The 22,813-nt window shown below is 44.1% G+C and overlaps 10 protein-coding genes across 10 annotated transcripts; 4 read left to right on the forward strand and 6 right to left on the reverse strand.

Annotated features, from left to right (window-relative positions):
• Positions 1-1,462: 1,462 nt before the first annotated feature.
• On the forward strand, positions 1,463-2,810 carry PHALS_04634 (Zinc finger, CCCH-type; the record flags this gene model as incomplete). The annotated part of the gene is made up of 2 exons (XM_024722486.1): positions 1,463-2,302; positions 2,373-2,810. The coding sequence occupies 2 exons, from the start codon at positions 1,463-1,465 to the stop codon at positions 2,808-2,810; spliced, it is 1,278 nt and encodes a 425-aa protein (XP_024573557.1).
• Positions 2,811-2,897: 87 nt separating this feature from the next.
• On the reverse strand, positions 2,898-4,329 carry PHALS_04635 (Quinonprotein alcohol dehydrogenase-like superfamily; the record flags this gene model as incomplete). Its single annotated transcript, XM_024722487.1, has 5 exons — positions 2,898-3,288; positions 3,350-3,627; positions 3,697-3,822; positions 3,894-3,983; positions 4,066-4,329. The coding sequence occupies 5 exons, from the start codon at positions 4,327-4,329 to the stop codon at positions 2,898-2,900; spliced, it is 1,149 nt and encodes a 382-aa protein (XP_024573558.1).
• Positions 4,330-4,602: 273 nt separating this feature from the next.
• PHALS_04636 (ira2 protein) lies at positions 4,603-5,847 on the reverse strand (the record flags this gene model as incomplete). Its single annotated transcript, XM_024722488.1, has 2 exons — positions 4,603-5,512; positions 5,594-5,847. 2 exons carry the CDS (start codon positions 5,845-5,847, stop codon positions 4,603-4,605), a joined length of 1,164 nt encoding a protein of 387 aa, XP_024573559.1.
• A 440-nt stretch (positions 5,848-6,287) lies between these two features.
• Positions 6,288-7,108, reverse strand: PHALS_15035 (uncharacterized protein). Its single transcript, XM_036407327.1, has one exon. It carries the CDS (start codon positions 6,602-6,604, stop codon positions 6,365-6,367), a length of 240 nt encoding a protein of 79 aa, XP_036263038.1. The 5' UTR covers positions 6,605-7,108; the 3' UTR covers positions 6,288-6,364.
• A 20-nt stretch (positions 7,109-7,128) lies between these two features.
• On the reverse strand, positions 7,129-7,899 carry PHALS_04637 (gem-associated protein 2; the record flags this gene model as incomplete). The annotated part of the gene is made up of 1 exon (XM_024722490.1): positions 7,129-7,899. One exon carries the CDS (start codon positions 7,897-7,899, stop codon positions 7,129-7,131), a length of 771 nt encoding a protein of 256 aa, XP_024573561.1.
• A 102-nt stretch (positions 7,900-8,001) lies between these two features.
• PHALS_04638 (uncharacterized protein) lies at positions 8,002-8,758 on the forward strand (the record flags this gene model as incomplete). The annotated part of the gene is made up of 2 exons (XM_024722491.1): positions 8,002-8,507; positions 8,569-8,758. 2 exons carry the CDS (start codon positions 8,002-8,004, stop codon positions 8,756-8,758), a joined length of 696 nt encoding a protein of 231 aa, XP_024573562.1.
• A 100-nt stretch (positions 8,759-8,858) lies between these two features.
• Positions 8,859-11,168, reverse strand: PHALS_04639 (dead deah box rna; the record flags this gene model as incomplete). Its single annotated transcript, XM_024722492.1, has 1 exon — positions 8,859-11,168. The coding sequence occupies one exon, from the start codon at positions 11,166-11,168 to the stop codon at positions 8,859-8,861; it is 2,310 nt and encodes a 769-aa protein (XP_024573563.1).
• A 145-nt stretch (positions 11,169-11,313) lies between these two features.
• Positions 11,314-13,013, forward strand: PHALS_04640 (t-complex protein theta subunit; the record flags this gene model as incomplete). The annotated part of the gene is made up of 2 exons (XM_024722494.1): positions 11,314-12,777; positions 12,840-13,013. The coding sequence occupies 2 exons, from the start codon at positions 11,314-11,316 to the stop codon at positions 13,011-13,013; spliced, it is 1,638 nt and encodes a 545-aa protein (XP_024573564.1).
• A 6,389-nt stretch (positions 13,014-19,402) lies between these two features.
• PHALS_04641 (uncharacterized protein) lies at positions 19,403-19,658 on the reverse strand (the record flags this gene model as incomplete). The annotated part of the gene is made up of 2 exons (XM_024722495.1): positions 19,403-19,578; positions 19,646-19,658. The coding sequence occupies 2 exons, from the start codon at positions 19,656-19,658 to the stop codon at positions 19,403-19,405; spliced, it is 189 nt and encodes a 62-aa protein (XP_024573565.1).
• Positions 19,659-21,722: 2,064 nt separating this feature from the next.
• On the forward strand, positions 21,723-22,750 carry PHALS_04642 (hypothetical protein F443_19099; the record flags this gene model as incomplete). The annotated part of the gene is made up of 2 exons (XM_024722496.1): positions 21,723-21,776; positions 21,839-22,750. The coding sequence occupies 2 exons, from the start codon at positions 21,723-21,725 to the stop codon at positions 22,748-22,750; spliced, it is 966 nt and encodes a 321-aa protein (XP_024573566.1).
• Positions 22,751-22,813: the final 63 nt, after the last annotated feature.

Consider the following 22,813-nt stretch of genomic DNA (forward strand, 5'->3'; position numbering starts at 1 on the left):
TAGAACCAGTGAAAAACCTGACACAGATTTCGGGTTTGATCTAATAATACTGGAACTCAAAGAAGAAGACGAAGCTGTCTTCAACGTAGTGGGCCTTTCTTCGAAAGGAGATCATGTGACGTGGTCGCCAACTGCTTGCCGTAAAGCAGAAGACGATCACGCCAAATTTTGCAAAAGATCAATTTTTACATGTCTTATCTCAATCGTACATTCTTATTGGACAATATTACCATGCTGGAATAATCAACAACATCATACGCTTGATGTTGGAGCGTCAACATCGACGTTGGCAATTGCTCATTGGTTGAAAGTCTACGGACAGGCAATTATTCGGTTCCGCAGCCGACGGTACGACAAGGAATCAAGTGACAGCCGGAATATTCAAGTTACGTGTAAAAAAAGTAGATTTTCATTGGTTTAGAAAGATAGGATAGGATTTGAGAATAGATAGGATTCAGGATGGGGCCTGGATACATGTTGCGTGTCTAGGTCGCCAAGGACGGAGTGGCTAGTAAGCCCAGCGTCCCGATAAACTGAACGATCAATCAATCACTTCTCATTTTTCCTCCAAGCCAGCAGAACCTCCTCTCCAACAGACTCCGCCAGCGCTCACCTTGCGCTCCCGACTTCGCCTTCCTCCGCCAACGTTTCTTCGCCTGCGCTACGTGACATTAATTCAGTATATATTATCAAAGATGACAATGCTACTCGACACCTACTTACAGTAGAGGCTCTTGGTTCCGTTCCTGATAGAAGCGCACGAACCACCTCTGAGCGTTTGTTAGCGCGGGCTCTTAAATATGAACGTTGCTCTTTGCAAATTCAACGGAACCCAGTTGCACTGTTAGAATAATCGAATGCTGACGCGTCATCAAAATGGAGTGCACCGAAGCGATTGCAATTTTGCAGTAAACTTAAAGGTGATTTTATTGGGGCATATTTCACTACGTCAAATTAGGTTTGCTGTTGGTAGGCAATGAAGTCAATAAGGACGAGTCACTTGCAATAATATACTCGTCTAGACATGTGACATCGCTGTTTTTTTAATGTATCGCGAGTTCTAGTTGAAGGAAATCGGTACTAGTAACAGATGAGCGTAAACAGCCACCTATGGTCAGTTTAATTGGTCAACTTTGTGAATGTCCTCGCGATGCCATGCACTATTACAAGTTAAACGACAGCATGCTTGGATTCGTCCATCTTTTGGTCCTTCTTAATGTTGAGGGGGGGGCAGACGGTTTTCCTTTCTCTTTCAATATTTAATTTTTGCTCACATGACACCAAGTTCAGTTAGTGTTAATTCCTCAGTACTTTGGCCGTACACAACTGTTTATGAAATACTACAGATAAAATATTTCAGACAGAAGAAATTAAGTTTTATGTGAAATATTTCCATTCGTTAAATAAAACAACGAGTTTTTGTGGATAGCCAATCAAAGTGGTAACATTGACCTTGAAAATGATGGTGTGGACAAACTTTGCAGAGTTACGTGAGCAGGTGGCAACAAGTAAAGCGCTAACATGTGACATTATAGTGAAAGGTCAATTAATGCATCGACGATGCATAAGTCGAAAATGCTCGTTCTTCGACATGGCATCGGTGTTGACAAATTCGGATGGCGAGCGAGACTGGCTTGAGGTTATCCTCAAGGTCATCGACGACGAATTGTCAGTAGACAGAATTGACACCATCCGATACCAAATCAAAGTTGGGGATACTATCAACGTCCGAGGATTTATGGAGCGTCTGACAAATGGCACATTGTTACTTCACGCGCGCGATATTATCGTTGACCGAGCGTGGAAAGATGAATTTCCTGAAGTGACTTTTGTTCCCTTGCTAACGGCTTTAATGAATAAACGGCTATTAAATGATGAGGATAAACAAGGTGATGGTGTAGAAAATGACGCACGGTCTGGTACACAAAAAAGTGTTGTTCGAGCTATTGGCGAACAAATGCACTGCAAGTTCTGGATCAATTCGAAAACATGTCAATACGGAGACAGTTGCAAGTTTGTCCATGTCAGCGATGCCGATATAAAAACTGTGCGCGCAAAGTGGATAAAAGAGCGATTGCATTCCAAACGAAGTCGAGCTCACATAATTGAAGACCCGTTGGATCCGCATGGTAAAACAGGAAAGCAGCAACGTGCACAAGTATTTGTAGATTGGTTGGTTAAGATATTCGGGATGAAGTTTCTTGCGTCCGGCAAAGGAGTCTTAGATATTGCAGGTGGTAGAGGTAGTGTCTCTTTTGAGTTGTGGAACAAGCGGGGATTGCCGTGCACCCTCATCGAACCGGTACGTCATGCTTTGAAACTACTTCATCAAATAAATTAGCCCGCTGTAACGCAAATTTAAACGTCGACAGCGACCGATGAAGCTATCGAAACAACAACACAATTACTTAAAATTGAAGCACAAACAATCTGGTGGAGCAAATGCATCAGCAAATGAGACACTTGTGCCGCAAGTTGCAGCATTCTTCAACGAGAATTCTTTTTTGGAAAATATGGAAAATCTTCAACTTATCGAGCAAGCTTCGCTTCTTCTAGGCATGCACCCGGACCAGGCCACCGATTCTATTTTGGACGTAGCCATTAAGTTCAACAAGCCTTTCGCAGTGGTGCCGTGCTGCGTCTTTGGACAGAACTTTCCAGATCGAAGACTTGTAGATGGTAGCAAAGTCTTGTCATACGAGCACCTGGTTGAGTACCTGACCGCTAAACATCCCGATATCGAAAAAGCATTTCTACCTTTCGATGGAAAGAATTTGGTGCTCTATCGACGTCCTTACTTGACCGAGTAGCAGGAACTCCATTCTGTCAAAGAATATATTTTTAAGTAAATTACAAATCGCTTATCATCAACTTCTGTTTATTTGGAGAGCTACGCACTATTGTTGACTCGCGAGCCCGATTGGGAAAGCGTGTATTCTCTTAGGATATACAATAATTCCAACTTGTTGCCCAATATTGGTATCGCCATCGTGCAGCAGAGTCATATCGACTGGGAAATCCGCTTCCACATTGCATGTTTTGCTGAATGATGCAAGACTCCATTCTTTTACAAGCTCTTGTCCACGAAAAAGCGCTACTTCGCCATCCACGCCAAGGCAGATGTATGCATAGTCTGAATGCTTCGCATTCGTACCAGACACTTTCATCTTGAGAGGTAACAATTTCGCCACAGGAAAGGACACTTGAGTCCACTTTTTGACAACGAAGCAGAAGTTCGGCATCACCTTTGAATCAATGTCTTGAGAGCTCATAACACGATAGATCACTCTGCCATTAATAGCTTAAATTAGTCGCCAGGTGACAATGATATTATTGAAATATTTCTCACCCTTCCTCCCCAGCCGCCAAAACAATGTCTTCATCATCAAATGGGATGCTCGTCAACGTTGCAATTGGCGTGCAAGTAGGAATGATGCCAAAGGTTTTGCCGCGATAAGTCATCAGCAACTGTTTCTGTCCAGTAGCCACAAGGAGGTACTTTGAAAGTGTCTTTTCGACGTCCAGCAATTTGACGTGCGAGATCGCTTTGATTGTTGGCTGCGAAAGTGGTGGGTAAAAGTAATCAAGTCCAACTTCATTTCTAGTGGACATCGACGGTAGTCGTCTCTGTTTAAGAATGTATTTCAATCGTAAGGATAGATTAAGAAATATCCCAAATCATCGGCATTTTTTCACCTTCCAGATGATTTCGTGCTGAGTAATGCCGTATAGATTGCCAAGAAGGTCTCCAGCAATCAACTCACCGTCCTGATCAACGCAAATATGTTGCACGGCACTATCTAAATTAAATCGCCGCAGCTCCTGTCCACAGCAACAAAAAATCAGCCCTACTGCGACATCGCTACACAATCTTGACAGAAATATTTTCTCACCAGATCCTCACGTAAAATTACTAGCTCGCCACCAGCACTTCCAACAATTATTAGCGTGCCTTTGTTTAGCTCTTCAATGCTGCACACACTCTGTCACAGCATATATAATTTGACATTCATTTTGAATCAGACATGAGTATAACACTCTGCATGTCGATATAAAAAAAGACACCGTTATTGCATGCATACAGACGCGGACACTCCAAAGCGTGCGTGTCAATGATAGCTCATAATTGTTACTGTCATCTGATTCATACATCGCGTTTGTGGTATTTGCGCGCACACGTCTGATAGTATCCACTTTATCAACAATTCTAGATAGATATCCGTCCGTGGCCCCTATATAGATGCTCCCAGCGCATCCGAATGCGCATGTCAGCTCTCCACCCGCGTAGGCTGTCGCTTTGTTTATTGGCAAGATGTCTGTGTCGTTCATATGCAATGTAGAACCAATTCAACAACATTCAAAATTATAGGAAATATTGCACTCAAACTTAAACTTGAATACAGTAATATCTGTTGACACGCCAAAAAGATGTGAAGACTTCTTGTACTTAGAAAGTGACGAAGTCGATGCAGCTTGGTCATGTATGACTGTGACTCCACCTCTTGATGAATACGATGAAAATTTATAACTGTCATCTTAGTTTCAGGACAATGATAGTTGATTAAATAAGATTATAGTTCTACCCTGACAAAACGCATGGCGCTAGCTGTTTGATGGAGTTGGCCGCTGGGAGACGTTAACATCACCAGTAGAACCTCTCGACCAAAATCGCAGTGAAAACTTCTTTTTGTTTTTGATCACATCACTAACACTCAAAGACAGCCCGCGGAATTTGCCGGTAGGGCGCTGGACATTCCAGAATTGTGATGCTCTCCAGTTACTAGTACCTGAGGACGACACATTACGGCCATCCCACGCTGCAAGTTCACACCATTCAGACATCTGCGATGGTTCATCACATCCGGATACAACTCGCAGTTGTGGGAAACGCACGAGAAAACTCGCGACAAAGGGCTGGTAGGTATTGATAAAGGCGTTGCTATCGTCACACCCGGAATTGCTGTCGCCGACTGGTGTGCCACTAAGAGTGTGCTGCAAGATTTTAGCAATCTGCACAGCCACGGGCAGCGACTGCGACGTATGTGCAGGAAAGTCGAACATTTCGGGTTTGATGAGCGCGGGACAAATAATACGTAGGAAGAGCAGACTCCCTACCACAATACGCGCATCTTGCTTGCAATCCGGGAAGGCCTTGCGAAATTCAGTAAGCATGTAGTAGCAGCAAGCACGTAATACGAGCGGAGCAAAGTGAATAGCTTTGGCCATCCGCTGAATGACGCTTTTGGCGTACGCACAGACCTGTTTTGTCGAGGGGGGTCCGCAAACTTCGTAGAGCATGGACTTTTCGCCAAATACATTGCGCAACACGTAACGAAAGTAGGCGCGGCCATGTTTTTGACCGAGCTTTTTCATCAAAGATGTAAGTTCTGATGTTGAGCGCAAAAAAAGCTCTTCACGACCACAAATGTCCTTAATTTCGGCCTGAACGGCGCGCTCTAATTCGTACAGGCGAGGTAGTTCGCTCTGAGAGCGCCTTCGCTGTAAAATCCAGCTACCAATCATCCGAGTTTGCAGTTCTGGTGACCTTGGCCTGGGGGCAGAGGTTGAGGCTGCAATTGTGCTTTAGGGGCACGGGAGCTGACTGGCTCCCACAATGTTGTTTCCTTGCACTGCAAGTTCTACAATGAGCACTGTCGCATCCGTTGAGTGATTTTCTTCGACGCCAGCTGGAATAATCTGCGCTGGCTGCACGTTAATGGGGTCCACACACTGATGCTCGAGCAGTCGCTGAACATGTCTTGGCAGAAAGGGCAGTCGTTCGTTCAGAAAAGCCACACCAGTGTCAGAAAAGACAGATTGTGCTGCCAGCCAATCACTTAAAGCCATCTGGGAGTACCTGACATCCGGTACATTTTGGTGTGGTAAATCGCCAGGTTAAACTCAGCAGCCTTATTGTTCTTGGCAAAAACAATAAGGTAAGGACTTTGTGCAAGTACATCGCATCCTGACGTAAGTCATACCGCGGCTTCGGTGAAGGTGCCGCGCGCATAAAGCTATCATGACTAGGTGTCGTTGACTATGCGGATCGTGTTGCTATAAATTCAACAAAGATTATCGAATCAGCTGCCTGCATTATCGAAGTTTAAATTTAGCGCGTAGTGATCGCGCACTAGTACGCGTTCAGTCAATATAAGTCAGTTATGATAATGTCGAACATGTCTATAAGTTCTTTTGCGATGCAGCGGAGCAGCATTGACTATGAAAATAGAGACGAAGAAGCATTTTATTCTTCTATCAGCCGAGCTTGCGCACTTTATAGTATCTGATATTATCTTTAAAAAGAAGGGTCCAGTATGGTTCTGCGTCTGAAATAACTTTTTAATTCAAGTTGTAGCGCCAGACCTCATTCACTCTGATGTCGCTTGTGACTTGCCGACTTGCATGCAGAACGAAAGCATTTGGTCTGCATAAAACGGAACTGACCTAGCATTTTCAAACCAAAGACATTTTTGATTTCGAGCATCACCGACAGCATATAAACTCGAGCACATCGTTCCATTAATATAAGGCCGTGCCGACCAATCTTCACTAAGCACCCATTAACTATACGAAACCCCTTCATCATCCACATGAACATCTGCATTTAATTGACTGTTTAGAAGAAGCCGGTCCGCAATCGTTGTAGGATCGTTCAAATAAACTTGCACAAGATCCCTCTTACGCAAGGTCAGCTGCATTCACACTTGCACATATGGCGCTTAGACGAATTTTTCGTATGGTGTTGCAAAAGTCAATTTACAGCAACGAAACTAGTACCCACTTTAAAAAAAAGATACTAATTGTCGGTATTGAATGTTTTATTATGTACCGACGACTACCCGACAAGGCACATTTAGTTTGCTACTCTGGTGCCGCCGTCTCTGAACTGCTTCTAACTATTCATGGTGCACTCCCTCCTTCTGCTCTATGCAATATCATCTCTGCAGTCTTGTTGATTTACCAATTATCCCATAGCAGTCTCGCGAGTGATTATATTATAATATAGTGTTCGTAGATTAGGCATTTATCTCTATTTGCTTAGTTCAAATTACAATTTTCTCGAGAACTTCAGTAATGTTTTCTCTATATTTTGGCAAATAACAATATTATAAAAGTGAGTATAGTCCATCACTCCGCGTTATGCAATTGCCCAAAATAATCTCCAGTTATGACGATAAGAATGTTTAGCAGTTTAATTTGGGCCTCTGACTGTGGTTCCAGCTCGCACCTCAGTGTCCAACAGCGTCGTAGAATTTGTCGAATTACTGCTGCTACATTCGAATGAACGGGCTTATCTAGCCTAGCGAGTAATGCATATATCCATACAGCTCGTGCTTTAGTAAGCAAAGTTACACCCTCACAAAGCCATGCGGCATGATAGTCGAGAAGTCTTCTCGTCAGCACTTGATCAAATTTCAGCAATAGGCGCAAGTGTGGCGGAGTAGCCAACGACTCATCTTCTTTGCCGAAAAAAAAATTGATCCATCCTTCTTCGTCCTTCATCTTGGGGACATTCGTACGTAATGTTTCAGTGGGGATATCACTATTTGAATCCTCCGCATCAGGCGGCCCAATGGCTTCCCACCGTGCAATTAACTGCCTTAACTCTGCAAAATTAGCCAGCAATTCTGCTCTCCACTCTTTGTTTGGACGACAATTTTGGACCATTTCATCACTACCAAACGTTTGCAACTTTGGCATGTTGCTGGTCTGTTGGGAATCAAATTGCCTTGGATCGACGTCTAAAGCCACTACAACATCCGGTATTGTTTCTGCTTCAAGTCTCACTCTCCATAAATATTCATGTACATCTTGGGGCGGCAGACCTTTCAGCATTCGATGTCGAATCAGCTGCACGTCCACTGACTTCGCATCTTCTACGGGCAGTACTGCTGCCATCATCAGGGATGATTAGATTCTTGGTGGACTTTGACTAATTAAAAATTTCTACAAATCTCATAGCCTTTTTATTTTATTTAAACACTAGCCACTTACCACATCATGACAATTGACCCAATGACTGCTGTACAGCAGCTCCAGGACATTGTGACGACGTTGGCCCCGACACTTCGTCCTCAAGTTCTTCCTAAAGGTGTCACGTATGGCTTGGATCTGATCCTATCGCTCTGCTCAACGGAGCAGCAGCGACGAACATTATTGGCTCTAGTGCGCAGCCAGAAGCCGCATGGAAATAAACTTTCCACGTCAAAATATAGCGAGGAGGACACGGATGTGGAAGAAGATAAAAATGACTATCCCAAGCCTCAAATTATTGGCAAGTTCGATTTTCAAAATCGACAGTTTGCGGTGCAGAAGGTACAGTGGATGCACGAACGCGAAGCAGTGGTTCACGAGTTTGCACGCTTCATAGAGCTGCAGTTGGAGAACCCAGCAGCAGCGCTTTTGATGGTGCAACACTTTTTGGAAGTGAATGGTCATAAATCAGAGGAGATCACGCTCGCTCAGCAATGTTTTAGTGCTGCCTTCGCACTGCAGACGTTGCTTCGGTAATTTTTCTTGTTACTTTTTGTTGTATGGTAAATTGACGACTATATATTTTTGTGATAGTGCTTTCCCAGAATTTCCTATCGCTATTGATGGTGTTGTTATCAATATGGATGAAAACTCGGACGTTGCTAAAATATTTGCGCCGCTTTTTGATCGTAAGTCCAAGAAGAACAAGGGAAAGTCTGCACAGAAGCATTTGGCTGCCAAAAAGGTTAAGCAACAGCAATCTAAGAAGAGAAAGAGTACTTAGAGCGAAACAATTTGTCGACTAACAATTTGTCTACTTTAGAGCAGTTTGAAATAATAGAGGTGAGAAAGAAACGGTAAAATTGTCTAAAATGATGTTTTGGCTAGTCAGCAAATTCCGAGACATTATGTGCATAGTGACGCTTCTTATCACGCAACTTCCTTTGCTTTTTCGCAATCACGGCCTGTTGCTTGTCATCACGTTCCTTGCGCTTCTGTAGCGAACCCTTTTTTGCGTTTCGCCCTGTTTCACGCAATTTTGAAGACGCAGGTGGGTCACGCAATGCAAAACTTTTGGCAACGTGACCAAAGTGCAGACTACGGACGTGGAAAATGTTTCGTGTATCGGACGAGTGTGTAGCGTAACTACGAACAAACGAGTGGAACGCTTGACATGCCAATTCAAAGAGATCTTTGTCTGCTAGAAGTGTCTGCTCAAATAAAAATTGTAGATCACTCTGTACAACCTCATGGAGCAGTTTTTTGCGAGTAGTCAAAAATCCCCCATGTTTTCCAACCCGTGCGACAGTCTTTTCCAGACTCAAAGCATTTAACTTTAATCCTTGTTTGCTCAGATAGTTGAGATAATCTGACTCGGAAGGCATCAAAAACAAAAGACTGCTTCCTTGGTTTCCACTTCGAGCTGTACGACCAACACGATGCACGTAGTCACGAGTTTCAGTGGGTGGATCATACTGTACAATCCACTTGACCGTCGGCAAATTTAAACCACGTGCTGCAACATCAGTGCACAGCAGTATGCCGGATGTGGAAGAGCAGAAGGTTTTAAAAGTAGCCACACGCTTCTGTTGGGGTATGTTTCCATGCAGACGAAAGACAGGACCCTGACTGCCAAAGAGCGACGCAGAGTCATTGCCTGCGCTGTTCTCGGATTCTTCCGGTGATCCCTTTCCCGATGGCCAAGCACACTTTCGAAATAGAGCGTGGTGAAAGTCCACAGCGTCACAAGTTGACAAAAATACAACAATTTTGCATTTGTCCGAAGCACTCCTTATTGAACCTTGAGAGGTATAGCGCAGTTCCTCTCGCAAAAAACAAGTTAGTGCACACAATCGTGTTTTTGCCGGCACGAGCATGAAATGTTGCACTAATTGATGCGGAGTCGAAAACTTGTCTTGACTTGACGCCTTGGTTGGAGATGGGACATCAACACCGCTACTAATTACGTCGGCATCGATAAACACAGCATTAGACAAACTCATCTTGGCGAGCTGCTCCACGCCACTACTAACAGTGGCAGATACTAAAAGGTTCTGCCGCTTTTGCGACTGCGTTTTGGCGTCCAGAATGGTCAAAATTTGAGTAAGCTGCTTCTCAAAGCCCATATCCAATAGACGATCTGCTTCGTCAAGCACTAGAAATTGCAGACGAGAGTAGTTAAATGATTGGGTGTTCACAAGATGGTCTGCTAAACGACCAGGAGTAGCGATCAAAATCGTGATACCCTTACGAAGTCGTGCCTTTTCTGCTTTCTTCTTCTCGCCACCGATTATGGCACCAGGCACGAGGTACACAAACGGCTGAATAAGTCGATTAGCCGTCTCTAAAATCTGCGTACACAACTCACGAGTTGGCGCCAAGACCAGCGCCATGCAGCCATCTTGTCGCTGAATTTTCGGCAACACTGCTTGAAGTTTTTGAACAATCGGTAACAGATACGCAAGTGTTTTTCCAGATCCTGTTTCACTTTTGACCAGTACGTCATTGCCGTTAAGCACTGATGGTATTGTTTGCACCTGCACATAGGTTGGCCGTGCAAAACCAAAGCCACCACTCTCTGTATCCTTTTTAAGCACATTCACCAATTTTTCTGCCATTTGCATCGACTCGAACGTGTTGGCTGCAAAAATCCTATCACTTGATGATGATATCAACGGTTTGGACAATTCATTATCAATCTGGACACGAGGCTGAGTGAACTTCGATAAATTATAGTCCTGTTTGTTAGGATTGCGACGCGTGCCAAACGACTTATTATTCTTCGATTGTATCGATTCTGTTGCAACTGGATCGCATTCAACATTAACTTGGGTTTCTACTAGCACTTCTACCTCCTTTTTCGATACATCGCTCATTGCGTCAGGCTCTTCCTGTTTCATCGGCATATCTTCTATCGCTTCCGCAGATTCATAAGGGTTAATTTTGACCTTAGGTGCATCAAGTACCGTTTGTATTTTGCGAGTCTCTACTTCCATATGATTTGATTCATTGCGCGGGTAGTTATTACGACGTTGTCCGAATTGGTGGTGGGATGGCTTTTGAGTCACATTTCCTAGCTTTTTTGCTTTTACCTTGGCACGCCTGGCCAATTTCTTAGCGCGAAAGGTATTTTTCTGCTTACCAGGCTTGCGCACACCGCTAGAAGCAGAGATGTTGAGCGAAAACGCATCCATAAAATACGCTTGACACAGTCTTGACCTTGACGTTTGGTTCCTAGGTTTGAAATTCTATCATTCTACGATTGGCTTAAATTCGTATTGTAAACTTTTACCAATCGATGTATACATCGCAGAATCTTTTTAACCAGCTCCAGCAATCATGGCCAAGTCAATGGGATTAAACGTGGCTGGTGGTCTGTCGTCACTATTGAAGGATGGTCACAAACACTTTGAGGGCGTCAATGAGGCTGTAGCCAAAAATATCGACGCTGTAAAACAGTTGGCGGCTATTACGCGTTCGTCACTTGGTCCTAACGGAATGAATAAGCTTGTGATCAACCACTTAGAACGTATCTTCGTCACGAGCGACACAGCGACTATTGTGAAAGAATTAGAAGTCATTCATCCAGCCGCGCGTATGGTTGTCATGGCTGCAAAGATGCAGGAGAACGACTATGGAGACGGCACGTGCCTCGTTGTAGCGCTAGCAGGCGAATTACTCATGGAGGCCGCAAGTCTGTTACGCATGGGTCTGCACGCTAGCGAGATCGTCACGGGCTATGAAAAGGCGCACGATAAGTGCCAAGAGATTTTGCAAGCTCTACAAAGTGTGCAGGTCCGGGACCCACGCGACCAAAATGAGCTAGAGAAGGCTATTAAAACGTCGCTGGCTTCGAAACAGTACGGATACGAAGACTTACTCGCTAAGCTCGTGGCCGATGCTTGTCTGAACGTCATGCCTGCAGCTCCTAAAAGACCGTCAATTAACGTGGACAACATTCGTGTAGCCAAAATCATGGGTGGAAACTTGAACGACTCGACTGTTATCCGTGGTATGGTAATTCTGCGTAACACTGAAGGTAATATTAAGAAGGCTCTGAAGGCGAAAGTCGCAGTGTATGGATGCGGTATCGAGATCTCGTCTACTGAAGCTAAGAGCACTGTACTTATTAAAGACGCGGATGAACTCATGAACTACAACAAGGGGGAGGAGAAAAAGCTGGAGGAAGCTGTCCAGGCCATCAGTGATTCAGGAGCTACAGTGGTTGTCTCAGGTGGTAGTATCAGTGAAATGGCGCTTCATTTTTTAGAAAAATACAATTTAATGACGATCAAGATTCAATCCAAGTGGGAACTACGTCGATTGTGTCGTGCTGTGAATGCCAACGCTCTAGTTCGTCTTGGAGCCCCGACACCCGACGAAATGGGTTTTTGCGACAGTGTTCTAGTCAAGGAAATTGGTGGCAAGAAAGTTACTGTTTTTCAGCAAGACGAAGAGGATGCCAAGATCGCGACAATTGTGCTGCGTGCTAGCACCGACAATGTGCTGAATGACATTGAACGGGCTATTGATGACGGGGTGAATTGTGTTAAATCGGTGTGCCGAGACGGTCGATTCGTCTCTGGTGCGGGCTCAACAGAGATCGAATTATCGCGTCAGATCAAGAACTTCGGTGAAGCCACTCCGGGTCTTGACCAGTATGCCATTAAAAAGTTTGGTGAAGCGATTGAGGTTGTGCCCCGAATTCTGGCAGAAAATTCGGGTCAGATGGCCACGGAGGTGCTCTCAAGCTTGTACGCTGCTCACGCGGCAGGCAATGTTAATGCTGGAGTGGATGTGGACGTAAGTACATATCTGCCTCGTCATCCACTGATCAAACTAATTTTTTGCCTTGTTAACTGTAGAATGAGCAAAAGTCTCACGTAATTTCAGATGCATTGGACAAAGGCATTTGGGATCATCTTCAAACCAAAATGTCTGCTATTCGACTTGGTGCTGATGCTGCCATCACAGTTCTCCGTGTTGACCAGATCATCATGGCTAAGGCGGCTGGTGGTCCTAAGCCTCGAGGCATGTAGAAAAGAACAATGTCATTGCAACTTCAGTGCTCTGTCTGTTGCTTCTGCTGATTTCACGTGTATGAGGATGCCTTCATTTTTGCAAACCTGAATATTTTTGTTTCGGGAGCGAGTTATGTACGCAGTATACATTTCCCTGAGAGCTGCTTTAACAGCATGATGCGCCCACTCTATACTAACTGAAATTGCATCAATAATACGTAATACTGCCACACATGAAGTAAAATTTGAATCAGAATCATTTATTTACATATTTTGGATGACGTTGACTAATTTATAACGAAAAATTACGTTGGCCGCATCGCTTTAGATACAGTACGGCATACAATTCATCAGCTAATTTTCGGGTAGTGGTCGACAAGTTCAAAGCGTCCGAATTTCAGAGCATCAAAAGGCGTGACATTCAACTTATTTCTCGTTGCGCCAACCAAAGCCGTGATACTAAGCTCATCATTGTGCTCGTCCTGCTGCACACAAATTATGCGTAAGGTACTTGAAATATGCAGTGAAAAAATTAGTGTTACTGAAACCAAAAGTGAAGGTTTTAGATGTGTCAAGGACTCTTACGTGAAGTATGACTTAAATTGCAACGTTCAGAGCCTTAAACGAAAACATGATTTGTAACGCCAGTGAATATTTTTGCGCTCGTAGCCTGCATGCATATGTTATGTATCAGGTGCTAATCCAGGCTAATCCAGCCATGGCAATATTGTTTGTTGATTGCATACAATGTAATTTTAGGGTCAAAGAATGTCGCCTCCCGTAACGCTTTGAGGTTGTAGATTGTCATCTTGGGCTGAATATATATCCAGTATGCTCTGTGAAGTTGTAACGGGAATAACTCGTCCGTTTATACGCGGATGATCCAAGGAAGCTTCCTCTAATCACAAATCTCCCTCAAGTGGTATTTATTATGGCCGATAGGGCATAAACCTTCCGTAAACTATAAGTGCCTCCAAGTCTGACAAAACAGAATTAAGAAATATACGGCTATGCAAGTTATATAGTTAAGGCCAACCACACACATCATTATTGGCTCACACAGCATATGTAATGGGACTGACCCCATTATACCGCCCGTACTCAAAAGTGGATTTACTTCGACCTTTCTCCATACTTTCCCGAGCTTTTTTCGACTCTGAGACTCGGTCATTCGTGATCTCACACAAAATCAAACGCGTCGAAGACGACTTGCGCCGACGGCGAGCGCAGAGTAAAACTGCACCTCAATTCGAGAATGTGAAGGCGTCACCGCCATCATTGAACTTGGATGATGCTCCAATTCCACGTCGAACGGCTCTTCCGCACGTTGAGCCAAAACCTGACATCAAGCGACCAGATAAGGCGAAGTATGATTGCTATTAAGAGCCCATTAACGAGTTTAGTCATCCAGTGTATTTGCGCTACAGTAACGTCGTCACGAGATCCACAACCGACGTGATGGTGGAAACTTAGAGTTTGACGAACTCATCAGTCGATTGGAAGCTCGAGTTTAACTCGAATGGCGCCATTGCGTTCAATGGCGCAATGTGCCATTGAACCGATTACACGTGCTGAAGGAGAAGGCTCATATATGTACCGGACATCCAGCAGTCCCATCGAAAATCCGTCCAGATAATCCACACTCGATTATGGTCATGGGATCTTGCAACCAAATCCGTGGATATTCAGCATTTGCAAAACGCAAATATTCTTGCAGACTTGCTGACGATACGCGATGTGAGCTTTCGATTTGCCCATTTAACAGCGCAGTCAGATGCACCGCGCTCAGTGATTTTCCCCTAGCAAAAGCTACATCAATTAATCACGCGGGAGAGCATTATCGCTCTCATAGCGGGGGATTATTATAGTGGAGTGCTCTGGGGTAGCTAGTTATGCAGCCGAGAGTGTTGTTCTTACTATCGACTTTCAATTGTCAGGTGGCGCAGCTGTTCGGGCCACACAATTACTATGCACAAATCTATGTTACGATATAATCGTAACATAGTCGTCCAGAACACGAGGGTGGGATAGCCGAACCAGACAAACAGAAATGCTGATATGTATGCACTTCAATATGCTGGTCTCCATTAAAGCTAAAATGTGTCGCTAGTGCCAAATAGATCTTCTTTGAGGTTGCTTCATTATGATGAGGCAGATCTCGCAAAGACAAATCTCAAAATGAATCGACCAGAACTCTGACCCAGAGGGACATGGGGAATTGGCTTGGTCAACTACCTGCACAGTTCCTGTGCAAAAGATGCTGAAATGGAACGGTCCTCACCAATCTCCTCATAAAATAATTTTGGTGGTTGAAGAGACTGCGTTCAAGGTTGTTAGGGAAACTGTCATGTGGGCTTCAAATTCGCCCTCCCATGTTGAAATAAGCTTATCCATTTTGTATGTGAAACGTCACCCTTCGCCGTTGGTTGTGCTTCGCTACAAATAGGTGATGTGTCATCGCATCTGAAATTCGACAGCTTAAATCAGCAGAAATCTTAAATGAATTGACTGCTTTGATGTCGGGTCTTGTCAACTTCATGTTGCGCTTGTTTGCTCGAGCCAATCGTATTCAATACAGGTGATACGTCGGAATACACACCACACCTCTCACAGAGACTGGCGAATCGGTCAGCCTTCTTCGCAACGAGAATGTCAAGGTAAGGCGTACGCCTGGTTGGCTAAATTTCGTGGCAGAGATGCTTTTGCGTCATTCGAACTTTATGCACGACGGTGGCGAAATGTGTACCGCGTACCGAACCTGATGCAACATGTGTCACGTTGCCGAAAGCGTTGTGAAGTAAGCTCGAATACCGTTCATTTATGCGTGTAGTCTGCTCGTTCTTATTCCAAGGTTTGCTGTATTACAGCATTGTACCACTTCTCACTTGACGTACGATGGTACCTCGTGATAAAGACCTCAAGTATACAATACTGCACGGGGCACACGATACCCCTTTGGGTGGTCACATCGAAGGTAAAAAAAATCAATTGATTCAATAAGCGTTATTTCATGGTGACCCGACATGGATATGTGGGCAAGCACATTTGTGCGGACGCAAACGAGTCAAAGATTAAGCCTACGCCCCATACATCTGATCCTTCGGTCAATTCATCTGTCCTGCCAAAGTGTTGGCATTCCATTATAATGGAATGGATTTCATTAATGACCTCTAAAAAATCTCCCTCAGTAATACCGGCGATGTGGTCTTTGAGAATTGTAAAGAACGCTTCACTCGCTACTGTTAATGACAACGAACGGAAAAGGATACAGCTAGACCGTTTTTTCGTTAATGTGGATTGCTGGTGACCTTTTTTCTGCCTCGATCTGCGCATTACATCACAGGTGTGGCCTACTTTTATATAAGGCACTTGGCGCTTTTAATTGCCTATCGCCGACCGCCCGTAGGATTATTTGTCAGGCAAATTCTGTCAATTTCTTGGTAAGATATCTTCTTTGATGCGTTTGCGCAGAGGGATTGTCGTGCTTTGGCTTACTGATTCTAAGCTAAAAAGCAATATCAAATGCCTTTACAGGCTTCACAGTATCCTTCATCATTTGTTTGGTTACTTGAAGTGTTCATTTGACACCACATCGAAATGACATAAGTTTTTTTAGTGAGATGCTGTCGTTTTATTTGACGTTCTGATACCAGCCCGATAAAATTTTGCAGCAAAAATGAGGAATGGATATCGACGAGATTGATTGTCATGCACCGAGTGTCGGCGCTCTGACCGTGAGCAAGAATGTGCAAAAGCACATGCGAATGTCTGATGCAGACAGAACATATATTTAAAGATGTGTAGCGGGTGAAGATATCATTAACTGCTGCTAGCACATCTGTCAGCTAAGCGCTGACCCTGATACATCGTTCTTCTTACTAGAAGGGATGAAGCCACGCACTCAATGTTCCGAAAAGAATGCAAACTCGTCATGAGTGTGTTGTGGGTTTGTTGGCTTAAAAAAAAGCGACCAACTTTTAATATAGAAATGTTTAATTTGATCATGTGGATAAGATTGACCCATAACACAACCTCGCTCTAACAAGCTATGAAGATGCGAAGCGCTTTGTTAAAGATTAAGCAACAATCTCAAATATCTCCGATATAAAATCTATATTTTGCTTTAGTTTAGCGACACGGTTCCGAGCCACTTGAGAACCTTCAAATGACGCATTCAAATTCAGTGAATGTCGTTTTCCAGCGCATGGTAGGAATCTCGGCGAAAGTCGATAAGCCGCCATGAATGAGGGGGCTCACGAGAGCCGACCACGGAAGGACTGTTCTTCAAAAGCACTGGTCGTTTGAGCAAGAGATTGCGCCTTTCCATGTGAAGCGGATATGGACCGATGGAGTCACCATAACTATAGCTAATATGTAAGAGATACTCTTACATCGGCATCAATTAGAGTCTTTGAGGACCCATTCCGACAAGATTTTGCAGGCGCCATTTCGGATTATGACTTACTGCACCTTTTGCCTTTATCTCGATTAAGAGACCAGTTGTCCTGCGCAACGCACTTCTCTTAGAGAATTGGAGGCCCAGCCTTGTTCTAAGTTCAAGTCCGGTAGTTGTACTGGCAGGCTCGCGGGGATGAGTGGAAATTTGTCAACAGGAACTGACGTGGTAGGCATCTACCTTGATGCCACGTCCTAATCTGATGTCGGTTTCACTACGCTGCTTATATAGCTGCGATATCAGCGGAATGATGTGCAGAATTTGAATATGTTGTTCATCGTCATTTTTGACAGCATTAAGTAAGAATGGTACGATCTTAGAGGATGCTTTTAAATAAGACAATCGATGCTGCGTTTGGCGCAAGAGGAATGTTCAGGCGTTAGGGTTGCGCTCTGCTTAAGCAGAACATCCGACGTATAGGTGAGCGAGGGCTCATCCGCGGCGCAGCGGGCAACTCATGATAGTGCAAACCCATAGTAACAACGTGCAAGCCTTAAGCTAGCATCACATGTGTCTCACGGACCATACTTTTCATAGTATTTATCATTTATATCAGTTTTTATTATGAATATCAAGATAGCACCACATTCTTGCATTATGAGCCCGACTTAAGGCTTGAAGGACAATATAGCTAGGTACATGAACATCAGAGTACGGTCGATATCCTGTTACGTTTCATCAAAACTCTCTGATTTTCGACATTATACTCGGCAACCTTTTGACATTGATCATACGGTGCCCGCTGACCCAAAGGATTGGCTTCGTACTGAATACTTGTGTCTGATGCGATCGTAAGGGAAGAGACTTGCAAAGGCACGAGTTGTGGACTTTGTGCCACATCGACGGCCGATGTAATGGGAAACCAGTACTATGATATTTCATCGTTCAAAAGAAACGGCCAATTAAACTCGCTCACCTCTGACAATATTTGTGTGTTTTTCGGCCTGGTCAGTATTGAGTGGTCGTGCCAAATCATATGTAATGGCACGCAAGGCACGGCTCTGTGTCTATGCTGAGACACCAGTCAGAATATCTATATATGCACATAAGGCAGTTCCATGACATCCGAAAAATACCAGCACAAGTTGTGTGGACAAATAGTTGCGCTCGCGGAGCACCCTCGTTAGTACGTCTCACCACGGTAAAAAAATATTTGCCTCTCCCGTTATCAGCAACTACATACCATTCTCTAAGCACACAAATCGATGCGTTTCAATAAATTGTACCACCCATGATTGATACAAATATAAATTGACAGTACGACTCCACCAGAAGTACAAAACCTATTCATAATTATGCGTGGTTACCCTGCACGCGCAAGGTCGTCGCTAACCCCAATTTATTGCTATATTCGTTCAGCAAACTGCGGTCTCTTTTATACCAAACCAAAATTACTTATGAAGCGATACAATCCACCCCTAAGTAGACGTGGTTACATTTCCTGACTAGTCACAAATAAGCTGATAATCTTTTTTTGCAGAGTTTTATTGGTTGAGGCACCAAGTCGTTATCTCGAGAATACAGCTGTGATTCTCAGCGTCCTTCACAATGTACCGCACGCATAACATCATATAAGTATCGGAGAAATTGGAATCTGGAGATATGAGCAGCGCTAGATATCGAGTAAAGATATTACTTCTGGTACATCAGAACCGTTACCAGTATTGTCCTTTTCGACTGTGACAGATATTTTGTGTGTCATCAATCATGATCGTCTGATTTACATCAATTGTCGAATACATGTCGCAAGTGTCAATGATATCAGCAATGACATTTTCAAGTTTTTAGTGCTGCTGTCAGAATAATATATGGGTACACAAAGGTAAACCATCATAGCTGTGCTAGTGTCTGCGAAGCAAGGGTACCGGTCTCGGCACTAGCCCCGATATCAGCACACATTTTTGCATCGATCCAAACCGAATGCGACTCTAAGCCTTTTTAGGGAGCATGATTATGAGGAGAGGCTCGATGTCGATGCTCGATCGCTCATCATCGCCAACCTTAATCCCGACGACAAAGACATGCTTGGTGCATCCATAACGTCGTGATCGAGAGCTTCGGCTTGAGGTTGCTGATGTGGGCCCTCTATGAGATTGCCCAGATATTCGATCATTTCAACCACAGAAGCTAAATATCCAGGTACATTGCAGCAATTGCATACAAGCTGATTAGCGATAAAGAGCGTCATTTGCACCTAAAAGCCACATTTTCAAGACTAGATGTAACTGGATTTTACGTACCCTGTGTGAATCACACAAGATGGTGTGGCTGCACTAAATCAAGAAGTCAGTACGTGGCTGGACTGCCAGTAGTTGTAGGTTTAATTAGATTTTATTGTATAAATAAGAAAACCTATAGATTTAGATATAGGCGCCTTCGCCGCAATTAAAATCGAGAAATCCAGCTTACGTTTTGAACAGAAGTGTTAATTAGCCTTGTTTCAAGGTTGAAATCACTTTTGAAGAAAGTGGATTGCAATTCGCTCCACTTGTACTGGTTTTAAGTATAGAACGAAGGTCACCGACCTTAACCAAGCTTCCCCTAAGCGAAAGAGAAACGGCAGCCCAGCTGCACAGGCAGTCTTAACCCACTACAATATTTGCAAGATCGGTACTGATTGTTAACTAGACACAGTCAAATCAACTTTTGACGTTTACGTCTCTCATAATGAGCATCGCTCTCTAGTTGTAGAGCGTTACTTTCATAAATCTCCCTACCTTTATCTCTCCAAAATCATCAAGGCGCTTACTTGCCGGGTATAGTACACAGTTCCGTATGCCTTCTATAAAATTTGTCGGTAGTATACGTGTTGTCAGTCCAATTTGCCAGATACACTCTGGCCTACGGGACTCGAATGCTGATATTTTCAATTTTAATTTCACCATAGGGGATCCACACACATATTTATGCTCATAAAAAGAGAGGTCATCAGAGAATGTACCATGGTGGTTCTGACGGTCAAACCGCAAAAACAGCGCTTAGCCATATCGGGAAATGCGATTGGCTGATCATGTGACCAGGAAGCAAGCCAAAAAGCATGGCTCGAGATGCTGTTCTCGATTTGGTACGCTGATTTGAGCTGGATGGTAGAAAAGCGGTAAAAATGGCCACCTAATTGCCATTTAATTAGCTCGCTGATTTACAGCTTACAGCGTGACACGAGACCTCTCTCAAAAAGCGTCAAATCACAATTTGAGAAGCATGGCGAACGAGAAATGAAGCTACGATGAAACCACTAGGCTTCCCGTGTATTAAGCATTATGATGACTACGCAAAACAAAGGATGCTTCGCTACGAAGTGCTGATGACGTGACGACCATTTTGATGCAATAATTATTGCCGCTGCGTCAATTTGATGCTTCTGATCGAATTATATTTGCTGTTGCACGTCTGGAAGCGCCAAAACGTATTTGACTTGATGACATGACGAGGGTTTTGATTCAATAATATTAGTCGGTTAGAATGAATGTCAATCTTTCAACATCAAATGTGAACCGCTCGATAGGAAGTATACCTGTTTTAAGCATAAAATGTCCGCGTTCAGCTATTGCCAAAAAATTGACCTACCAACTCTATCACGAAAGAGCTCAAACGATACGTTGTGCTAGACGAGATGTTGATCTTTGCGGTGTACACTATTTCGCATGCTCTTGTCGATGCCACCCGTTCGAATGCTCGACGAACGCCCAGTTCAAGTGTCGATGAAGACAGATCAATTTCATCAAAATAAGTACTTTGGCGACATGCCGCACAGCAACGTCAATGCCAGCAAGAGCGGCAGCCGCAAGAGTGACAACAGTTATACGCCCAGCGTAAGACGCTGGGGACAATCATCGCGGAAATTTTGCTGAGTTTTAACAGCGGGACTGAATTTGGAGCGCGGTTTTCTCAAGTTGACACAAAAGTGGTTGGAGATGAATGTGCGGCGAGACGAGATGAAGCTGTGCAGACAATTGATCGGCAGTCCATGTATTCGATGTATTATTGACTGTTGACGAGTCTACAGAGACGAGGGATAAAATGGTGAAGCTTTCTGACCGTTGTAAAAGCGCGGCTCAGCACGAGAAATCGCTCCAGCTCTCCTTTAGCATCACCCTGTGTGTTGATTTTCGGTGCTTCTGCGGTAATTGGAATACCTACCCTTTCTGTGCGATTAATGTTCGTAGCAGGTGCTGGCTTGATTCTAATTGGCTGGCGGTTCAAAACAGCATCAGCACTGCAAACCACTCAAATACCAGACTATTACATTCCTGCCTAAAATTGCATCCGTAATGATCGCAGATATCTGGTTGGTTGGAATAGTCATTGTTGGCGTCTCCGTCGTGGTATGCCGCATCATCAAGCTTTAATTCTAATCAATCTGATATTAAATTGATCCTCATGACAGTCCCATGTTGTTACAAAACTTCGTGCCCCTGGCTTCAAAGTAAAGGGCAAACATGTGTTTATCACTGGAGGAAGCTCTGGTCTGGGTCTAGCACTGGCTAAAAAGTATGCACAGAAAGGGGCCAAGGTGTCTATCGTCGCGCGAAATGAGGACAAGCTGGAAGAGTCGAAGCAGGAGATCGAGATCGCTTGCAACTCTGAGGTATTCATTCAATCATGCGACGTAGCGGATTTTGCAAGCGTTCAGATGGCCGTAGAGGCTGCCAACAAGTTTCATGGCCGTGCTACGGACCATGTGATATGCTCAGCGGGTTTCTCTACTCCTGGGTACTTTCTGCAGCAAGACGTGAGCCTACACAAGAAGACAATGGATGTCAACTACTTTGGTACGCTGCACGCGATCAAAGCAGCACTACCTGCCATGATACAGCGTTCAGAAGGGGGTAAAGGCGGTCAAATTGTATTGGTGAGCTCTGGTCTTGGTCTAATCTCATGGATTGGGTACGCACAATACGCAGCGTCCAAGTACGCGCTACGTGGACTTGCCGAGTCGCTGCGTAACGAGCTTCTCTTATATGGCATTCGCGTAAGCATCTTTTATCCCGGTAACATTGATACACCTGGTTATGTAGAAGAAAATCGTACCAAACCTGCTGAGACTAAGACCATCGAAGGTGTGAGCGAGCTGGTGCACCCGGATAAAGTGGCACAGTCATTGATCAATGGCTTAAGTGATGGTCAGTTCAGTATTACGAACGATCCCATGATCTCTATTCTTCGGGTTTTGGCAAATGGGGTTGCTCCGCGCTATAACACAGTGCTGGAAACGGTATTTCTGCCAATCTTCATTTTAATCCAAGTAGGCTTTGGCTATTTCATGGACTATATCGTATCAAAGACGTCGTACTCGTGAGCAAGGCGACAAACTGCAAGGCAAAAGTGCTAGGTATAATTGATGAAACAAATCAATTCATTT

Source organism: Plasmopara halstedii (genome assembly GCF_900000015.1).
Source record: "Plasmopara halstedii genome assembly, contig: Scaffold_262, whole genome shotgun sequence".
Taxonomy (NCBI): domain Eukaryota; phylum Oomycota; class Peronosporomycetes; order Peronosporales; family Peronosporaceae; genus Plasmopara; species Plasmopara halstedii.

Excerpts from the sequence above, each read along its gene's own strand:
- PHALS_15035 (XM_036407327.1), bottom strand. The coding sequence starts at position 6,604 with ATGCAGATGTTCATGTGGATGATGAAGGGGTTTCGTATAGTTAATGGG.